The following is a 10,170-nucleotide window of genomic DNA, read 5'->3' on the forward strand; positions in this document are numbered from 1 at the left end:
TGTGCTGGGTTCTGGTCACTTTTCTACCAAATACATTTTTTTTTGCAAATTTTGACAGGTCTGGGGTCATAAAAAATGACAAACAGTGTTCTAAAATTCGAAAATAAACCAATAATTCTGCTAAATAGATATTTTTAAGCACAAATTCAGAGAGGTATTCCACTTTTAAATCGGGTAAGAATTACAAAAGTTTGGGCTAAGCAATTACTGGGTTCTGTCAGCTTTACTGCAAACCCATTTTTACAAATTTTGTTGGGTCGAGGTCATAAAAAATGACAAGATATTGACCAAAAATTCGAAAACAAACCAATGATGTAGCTAGATAGATATTTTAATAACAAATTCAGAGAGGCATTCCACTTTTAAATCAGGTAAAAGATTTCAAAAGTTTGGGCTAAGCACTGCTGGGATCTGGTCACTTTTCTTTTGGTAACCCATTTTTGCAAATTTTGACAAGTCGGGGGTCATAAAAAATTACAAAATATTGACCAAAAATTCGAAAATAAACCAATAATGCAGCTAGATAGATATTTTAGGTAACAAATTCAGAGAGGTATTCCACTTTTAAAAAATCGGGTAGAAATTTCAAAAGTTATGGGCTAAGCAGTGCTGGGATCTGGTCACTTTTCTGCAAACCCATTTTTTGCAAATTTTGACAGGTCGGGGGTCATAAAAAACTACAAAATATTGACCAAAAATTCGAAGTAAACCAATAATGCAGCTAGATAGATATTTTGATGATTTAATTCAGAGAGTTATTCCACTTTTAAATCGGGGTAAAATTTCAAAATTTTGGGCTAAACAGTGCTGGGATCTGGTCCCTTTTCTACAAACCCATTTTTTGCAAATTTTGACAAGGTCAAGGAGTCATAAAAAATTACAAAATATTGACCAAGAATTCGAAAATAAACCAATAATGCAGCTAGATAGATATTTTATTAGCAAATTCAGAGAAGTATTCCACTTTTCAAATCAGGTAAAAATTTCACAAAAGTTTGGGCTAAGCAGTGCTGGGTTCTGGTCGCTTTTCTGCAAACCCATTTTTGCAAATTTTGACAAGTCAGGAGTCATAAAAAGGTACAAAATATTGACCAAAAATTCGGAAATAAACCAATAATGCAGCTAGATAGATATTTCAACAACAAATTCAGAGAGGTATTCCACTTTTAAATCAGGTAAAAATTTCAAAAGTTTGGGCTAAGCAGTGCTGGGATCTAGTCACTTTTCTACAAACCCATTTTTTACAATTTTAATAGGTCAGAGACATAAAAAACTACAAATATTGACCAAAAATTCAAAAACAAACCATATGTAGTATTATTTTTCGAAATAAACCAATAATCAGCTATAGATATTTAAAAATCACAGAGGCATTCCACTTTTAAATCGGGTAAAAATTTCAAAAGTTTGGGCTAAGCAGTGCTGGGATCTGGTCACTTTTCTGCAAACCCATTTTTTTGGGTGTCATAAAAAATTACAAAATATTGACCAAAAATTCGAAAATAAACCAATAATGCAGCTAGAAAGATATTTTAACAACAAATTCAGAGAGGTATTCCACTTTTAAATCGGGTAAAAATTTCAAAAGTTTGGGCTAAGCAGTGCTGGGATCTGGTCACTTTTCTGCAAACCCATTTTTTTGCAAATTTTGACAGGTCGGGGGTCATAAAAAATTACAAAATATTGACCAAAAATTCGAAAATAAACCAATAATGCAGCTAGATAGATATTTTAATAACAAATTCAGAGAGGTATTCCACTTTTAAATCGGGTAAAAATTTCAAAAGTTTGGGCTAAGCAGTGCTGGGATCTGGTCACTTTTCTGCAAACCCATTTTTTTGCAAATTTTGACAGGTCGGGGGTCATAAAAAATTACAAAATATTGACCAAAAATTCGAAAATAAACCAATAATGCAGCTAGATAGATATTTTAACAACAAATTCAGAGAGGTATTCCACTTTTAAATCGGGTAAAAATTTCAAAAGTTTGGGCTAAGCAGTGCTGGGATCTGGTCACTTTTCTGCAAACCCATTTTTTGCAAATTTTGACAGGTCGGGGGTCATAAAAAACTACAAAATATTGACCAAAAATTCGAAAATAAACCAATAATGCAGCTAGATAGATATTTTAACAACAAATTCAGAGAGGTATTCCACTTTTAAATCGGGTAAAAATTTCAAAAGTTTGGGCTAAGCAGTGCTGGGATCTGGTCACTTTTCTGCAAACCCATTTTTTGCAAATTTTGACAGGTCGGGGGTCATAAAAAATTACAAAATATTGACCAAAAATTCGAAAATAAACCAATAATGCAGCTAGATAGATATTTTAACAACAAATTCAGAGAGGTATTCCACTTTTAAATCGGGTAAAAATTTCAAAGTTATGGGCTAAGCAGTGCTGGGATCTGGTCACTTTTCTGCAAACCCATTTTTTTGCAAATTTTGACAGGTCGGGGGTCATAAAAAATTACAAAATATTGACCAAAAATTCGAAAATAAACCAATGATGCAGCTAGATAGATATTTTAATAACAAATTCAGAGAGGCATTCCACTTTTAAATCGGGTAAAAATTTCAAAAGTTATGGGCTAAGCAGTGCTGGGATCTGGTCACTTTTCTGCAAACCCATTTTTTGCAAATTTTGACAGGTCGGGGGTCATAAAAAATTACAAAATATTGACCAAAAATTCGAAAATAAACCAATGATGCAGCTAGATAGATATTTTAATAACAAATTCAGAGAGGTATTCCACTTTTAAATCGGGTAAAAATTTCAAAAGTTTGGGCTAAGCAGTGCTGGGATCTGGTCACTTTTCTCCAAACCCATTTTTGCAAATTTTGACAGGTCGGGGGTCATAAAAAATTACAAAATATTGACCAAAAATTCGAAAATAAACCAATAATGCAGCTAGATAGATATTTTAATAACAAATTCAGAGAGGTATTCCACTTTTAAATCGGGTAAAAATTTCAAAAGTTATGGGCTAAGCAGTGCTGGGATCTGGTCACTTTTCTGCAAACCCATTTTTTGCAAATTTTGACAGGTCGGGGGTCATAAAAAATTACAAAATATTGACCAAAAATTCGAAAATAAACCAATAATGCAGCTAGATAGATATTTTAACAACAAATTCAGAGAGGTATTCCACTTTTAAATCGGGTAAAAATTTCTAAAAGTGTTGGGCTAAGCAGTGCTGGGATCTGGTCACTTTTCTGCAAACCCATTTTTTGCAAATTTTGACAGGTCGGGGGTCATAAAAAATTACAAAATATTGACCAAAAATTCGAAAATAAACCAATAATGCAGCTAGATAGATATTTTAATAACAAATTCAGAGAGGTATTCCACTTTTAAATCGGGTAAAAATTTCAAAAGTTATGGGCTAAGCAGTGCTGGGATCTGGTCACTTTTCTGCAAACCCATTTTTTGCAAATTTTGACAGGTCGGGGGGTCATAAAAAATTACAAAATATTGACCAAAAATTCGAAAATAAACCAATAATGCAGCTAGATAGATATTTTAATAACAAATTCAGAGAGGTATTCCACTTTTAAATCGGGTAAAAATTTCAAAAGTGTATGGGCTAAGCAGTGCTGGGATCTGGTCACTTTTCTGCAAACCCATTTTTTGCAAATTTTGACAGGTCGGGGGTCATAAAAAATTACAAAATATTGACCAAAAATTCGAAAATAAACCAATGATGCAGCTAGATAGATATTTTAATAACAAATTCAGAGAGGTATTCCACTTTTAAATCGGGTAAAAATTTCAAAAGTTATGGGCTAAGCAGTGCTGGGATCTGGTCACTTTTCTGCAAACCCATTTTTTGCAAATTTTGACAGGTCGGGGGTCATAAAAAATTACAAAATATTGACCAAAAATTCGAAAATAAACCAATGATGCAGCTAGATAGATATTTTAATAACAAATTCAGAGAGGTATTCCACTTTTAAATCGGGTAAAAATTTCAAAAGTGATGGGCTAAGCAGTGCTGGGATCTGGTCACTTTTCTGGAAACCCATTTTTTGCAAATTTTGACAGGTCGGGGGTCATAAAAAATTACAAAATATTGACCAAAAATTCGAAAATAAACCAATAATGCAGCTAGATAGATATTTTAATAACAAATTCAGAGAGGTATTCCACTTTTAAATCGGGTAAAAATTTCAAAAGTTATGGGCTAAGCAGTGCTGGGATCTGGTCACTTTTCTGCAAACCCATTTTTTGCAAATTTTGACAGGTCGGGGGTCATAAAAAATTACAAAATATTGACCAAAAATTCGAAAATAAACCAATAATGCAGCTAGATAGATATTTTAATAACAAATTCAGAGAGGTATTCCACTTTTAAATCGGGTAAAAATTTCAAAAGTTATGGGCTAAGCAGTGCTGGGATCTGGTCACTTTTCTGCAAACCCATTTTTTGCAAATTTTGACAGGTCGGGGGGTCATAAAAAATTACAAAATATTGACCAAAAATTCGAAAATAAACCAATGATGCAGCTAGATAGATATTTTAATAACAAATTCAGAGAGGTATTCCACTTTTAAATCGGGTAAACATTTCAAAAGTTATGGGCTAAGCAGTGCTGGGATCTGGTCACTTTTCTGCAAACCCATTTTTTGCAAATTTTGACAGGTCGGGGGTCATAAAAAATTACAAAATATTGACCAAAAATTCGAAAATAAACCAATAATGCAGCTAGATAGATATTTTAATAACAAATTCAGAGAGGTATTCCACTTTTAAATCGGGTAAAAATTTCAAAAGTTATGGGCTAAGCAGTGCTGGGATCTGGTCACTTTTCTGCAAACCCATTTTTTGCAAATTTTGACAGGTCGGGGGTCATAAAAAATTACAAAATATTGACCAAAAATTCGAAAATAAACCAATAATGCAGCTAGATAGATATTTTAACAACAAATTCAGAGAGGTATTCCACTTTTAAATCGGGTAAAAATTTCAAAAGTGTTGGGCTAAGCAGTGCTGGGATCTGGTCACTTTTCTGCAAACCCATTTTTTTGCAAATTTTGACAGGTCGGGGGTCATAAAAAACTACAAAATATTGACCAAAAATTCGAAAATAAACCAATAATGCAGCTAGATAGATATTTTAACAACAAATTCAGAGAGGTATTCCACTTTTAAATCGGGTAAAAATTTCTAAAGTGTTGGGCTAAGCAGTGCTGGGATCTGGTCACTTTTCTGCAAACCCATTTTTTGCAAATTTTGACAGGTCGGGGGTCATAAAAAATTACAAAATATTGACCAAAAATTCGAAAATAAACCAATAATGCAGCTAGATAGATATTTTAATAACAAATTCAGAGAGGTATTCCACTTTTAAATCGGGTAAAAATTTCAAAAGTTATGGGCTAAGCAGTGCTGGGATCTGGTCACTTTTCTGCAAACCCATTTTTTGCAAATTTTGACAGGTCGGGGGTCATAAAAAATTACAAAATATTGACCAAAAATTCGAAAATAAACCAATAATGCAGCTAGATAGATATTTTAATAACAAATTCAGAGAGGTATTCCACTTTTAAATCGGGTAAAAATTTCAAAAGTTTGGGCTAAGCAGTGCTGGGATCTGGTCACTTTTCTGCAAACCCATTTTTTGCAAATTTTGACAGGTCGGGGGTCATAAAAAATTACAAAATATTGACCAAAAATTCGAAAATAAACCAATAATGCAGCTAGATAGATATTTTAATAACAAATTCAGAGAGGTATTCCACTTTTAAATCGGGTAAAAATTTCAAAAGTTTGGGATAAGCAGTGCTGGGATCTGGTCACTTTTCTGCAAACCCATTTTTTTGCAAATTTTGACAGGTCGGGGGTCATAAAAAACTACAAAATATTGACCAAAAATTCGAAAATAAACCAATAATGCAGCTAGATAGATACTTTAATAACAAATTCAGAGAGGTATTCCACTTTTAAATCGGGTAAAAATTTCAAAAGTTTGGGCTAAGCAGTGCTGGGATCTGGTCACTTTTCTGCAAACCCATTTTTTGCAAATTTTGACAGGTCGGGGGTCATAAAAAACTACAAAATATTGACCAAAAATTCGAAAATAAACCAATAATGCAGCTAGATAGATATTTTAACAACAAATTCAGAGAGGTATTCCACTTTTAAATCGGGTAAAAATTTCAAAAGTTTGGGCTAAGCAGTGCTGGGATCTGGTCACTTTTCTGCAAACCCATTTTTTGCAAATTTTGACAGGTCGGGGGTCATAAAAAATTACAAAATATTGACCAAAAATTCGAAAATAAACCAATAATGCAGCTAGATAGATATTTTAATAACAAATTCAGAGAGGTATTCCACTTTTAAATCGGGTAAAAATTTCAAAAGTTATGGGCTAAGCAGTGCTGGGATCTAGTCACTTTTCTGCAAACCCATTTTTTGCAAATTTTGACAGGTCGGGGGTCATAAAAAATGACGAAACATTGACCAAAAATTCGAAAATAAACCAATAATGCAGCTAGATAGATATTTTAACAACAAATTCAGAGAGGTATTCCACTTTTAAATCGGGTAAAAATTTCTAAAGTGTTGGGCTAAGCAGTGCTGGGATCTGGTCACTTTTCTGCAAACCCATTTTTTGCAAATTTTGACAGGTCGGGGGTCATAAAAAATTACAAAATATTGACCAAAAATTCGAAAATAAACCAATAATGCAGCTAGATAGATATTTTAATAGCAAATTCAGAGAGGTATTCTACTTTTAAATCGGGTAAAAATTTCAAAAGTTTGGGCTAAGCAGTGCTGGGATCTGGTCACTTTTCTGCAAACCCATTTTTTGCAAATTTTGACAGGTCGGGGGTCATAAAAAACTACAAAATATTGACCAAAAATTCTAAAAAAAAACAAATAATGCAGCTAGATAGATATTTTAATAACAAATTCAGAGAGGTATTCCACTTTTAAATCGGGTAAAAATTTCAAAAGTTTGGGCTAAGCAGTGCTGGGATCTGGTCACTTTTCTGCAAACCCATTTTTTGCAAATTTTGACAGGTCGGGGGTCATAAAAAATGACGAAACATTGACCAAAAATTCGAAAATAAACCAATGATGTAGCTAGATAGATATTTTAATAACAAATTCAGAGAGGCATTCCACTTTTAAATCGGGTAAAAATTTCAAAAGTTATGGGATAAGCAGTGCTGGGATCTGGTCACTTTTCTGCAAACCCATTTTTTTGCAAATTTTGACAGGTCGGGGGTCATAAAAAATTACAAAATATTGACCAAAAATTCGAAAATAAACCAATAATGCAGCTAGATAGATACTCGAATAACAAATTCAGAGAGGTATTCCACTTTTAAATCGGGTAAAAATTTCAAAAGTTTGGGCTAAGCAGTGCTGGGATCTGGTCACTTTTCTGCAAACCCATTTTTTGCAAATTTTGACAGGTCGGGGGTCATAAAAAATGACGAAACATTGACCAAAAATTCGAAAATAAACCAATAATGCAGCTAGATAGATATTTTAACAACAAATTCAGAGAGGTATTCCACTTTTAAATCGGGTAAAAATTTCAAAAGTTATGGGCTAAGCAGTGCTGGGTTCTGGTCACTTTTCTGCAAACCCATTTGTTTGGCTAATAAGCTTTTTTACTAGCCAACAAACCAAATTGAGACCTAATAAACACGCACAAATTTAGGTTTATTTTATATTTAAATATAATGTTTATTAAGTCGCACAGCACTTAGTTTGAGTTTTTACGAAATAGATCAGGCAGGCACGAGTTGCCTCTGATTTCAAAACGATAAAAGGTTCGAAGTAGATCAAGCAGACTCGAAGTAGTCTTTGATCAGAAATGCAAGTGAGCAAGAACTTGAGACGAATTGCCACGACGAACGACAGTTGACGACTCATAATTGATTTTAGGCTGCACTCGGCTGAAGGGCAAGCGCGGCGAATACATACATAGATGAAGATAACAGATAAAGAAAACATTGCTTCGCAGAGCAATTTACAAATTTAAGAGAGTTTTGTTTGGTGCTGCATAACCAAACATCCTCCCCCCGTTGGAAGACACGGGGTTTCAACTTCATCTTGGATAGGCAGCACACATAATCTTCGGATAGCTCGTTTAATTGTCCCAGTTGCAGTTTTTAGGGCAGCTACACGGACAACTTTGTCTTCTCCGGCGATCAGCTCGTCCACTCTAGCCAGTGGCCACTTAAGTGGAGGAAGGTTCTCGTCCTTCACTAAGACAACATCGTTGATCTTGAGATTTGGATGATTGGTGCGCCACTTAGCACGCTGTTGAAGAAGTGTTAGGTATTCTTCTCGCCAACGGGCCCAGAAAACTTGCTGATGGTAAGATATTCGCTGCCATCGATCCAATCGGTTGCAATTTAACAGTGTGACATCAGGCTCTGGAAACAACACCAGAGGAGCGGTGCCAAGAAAGTGTGCGGGAGTTAACACATCCAAGTCGGCTGGGTTCTCTGAAAGAGGAAGCAGAGGTCTAGAGTTGATTATCGCCCCAATGTGGCAAACAAGCGTGCGCAGCTCGTCAAACGATAATAGCGATGGGCCAACTGAACGATAGAAATGGAATTTGGCCGTTTTTACTGCAGCCTCCCAGAGGCCTCCAAAGTGAGGCGAACGGGGAGGAATGAATCGCCACTCAATGTTATCCTCCAGACAGAATTCCTGCACGGAACGTATGTGGGGGTCGCACAGGAACAAACGTTTCAGCTCGGTCAGCTCGTTCTTGGCGCCAACAAAATTGGTTGCATTATCCGACCATATTCGAGCAGGCTTGCCCCTTGTTAGAATAAAGCGCTTCAACGCTCCAAGAAATGCTTGCGTCGACAAATCCTGAACAAGTTCCAAGTGCACCGCTTTCGTCGAAAAACATATGAAGATGCAGACATACGTTTTTACAGGAACCTTGCCTCGAACCCCAGTCCTGTAATGGAACGGACCACAGAAATCCAACCCTGTGACCATAAACGTCCACGTTGAAGATACCCGGCTCTTTGGCAAATCAGCCATTACATGCTCAAACAGTCGGGGTTTGGCTCTGAAGCAGATAATGCATTTATTGACCACAGTTGTGACAGTTTTGCGTCCTCCAATTGGCCAATACTGCAGACGAATGTGTGCAAGCAGAGATCGAGGTCCCGAATGGAGTTTGCGCCGATGAAAGTGCATGATAAGTGCGTGGGTTACTGGATGACTCCTCGGTAATATAATAGGATGCTGAGACTCAAAGGCCAATCCAGAATTCTTTAAACGACCACCAACACGCATTATGCCAAATTCATCTATGAACGGTGCAAGAGAAAAAATTTGACTTGAGGATTTAATTGAAAGTTTACCTTGCAGTCGTTTGTAGTCAGCTGCAAGGTTGTTCATCTGGATGGTGCGAAGGAGCAACTGCGTTCCAAGCTGAATATGCTCGACTGTAATTCCAGAGTGCCGGATGCGATGTCGAAATTTAAAGACGTATGCAAATACATGGGTCAGCTTTTGCCAGGAATTGCTGAACTTGCATTGCAACGTCATGTCATTGGAAGGCGTGGTATGAGCCACGAGCGAATTTCTCATTTCTGGTAACGGAGTGATGGCAGAATGCGGGGCGGGCCAGTGAATTCTGTCATTGCACAGGAACGATGGACCTCTTGACCATAGCGATGACTCAAGCAGCTCGCTTGGAAGTGATCCCCTCGACAAAATGTCAGCTGGGTTACAAAACGTGGGTACATATCGCCAATCCATTCCGTTGGTCAGCTCCTGTATCGAAGCAATTCGGTTTGCGGTGAAGACTTGGAACCGGGAGGGCTCATCCTTAATCCACGAAAGTACGACGGACGAGTCGGACCAGCAAAAAGAACGGGCAAGAGAAAACGTTCATATCACGGACTTCTCGGATGAGTTGAGACAACAGCAGAGCGGCACAAAGTTCCAATTTGGGAATCGTAAGCGTCTTCAGCGGAGCCACACGAGACTTAGCACAAAGTAGCTGAGCCTCTCTACGACCTTGTGATGAAGACACAGCGTAGATACAGCCACCATACGCATTTATGCTGGCATCGCTGAAACCATGGAGCTCTATGATGCCGGCAGGCTGAACAGCTAAGCGAGGAAATTTCATTTGCTGGGTGCAAGCAATATCAGCTGTTAACTTCAGCCAAGACGAATT

General features: G+C 36.5%; 1 protein-coding gene across 1 annotated transcript; it reads right to left on the reverse strand.

Moving 5' to 3' along the window:
• Positions 1-8,141: 8,141 nt before the first annotated feature.
• On the reverse strand, positions 8,142-9,575 carry LOC122320788 (the record flags this gene model as incomplete). Its single annotated transcript, XM_043209292.1, has 2 exons — positions 9,347-9,575; positions 8,142-9,292 (listed from the first exon to the last, which is right to left on the reverse strand). Coding segments are annotated over exons 1-2 (1,380 nt in total), but the record flags the coding sequence as incomplete, so codon positions are not given.
• Positions 9,576-10,170: the final 595 nt, after the last annotated feature.

This window comes from Drosophila ficusphila, unplaced genomic scaffold, assembly GCF_018152265.1.
Source record: "Drosophila ficusphila isolate 14025-0441.05 unplaced genomic scaffold, ASM1815226v1 contig_120, whole genome shotgun sequence".
Lineage (NCBI taxonomy): Eukaryota > Metazoa > Arthropoda > Insecta > Diptera > Drosophilidae > Drosophila > Drosophila ficusphila.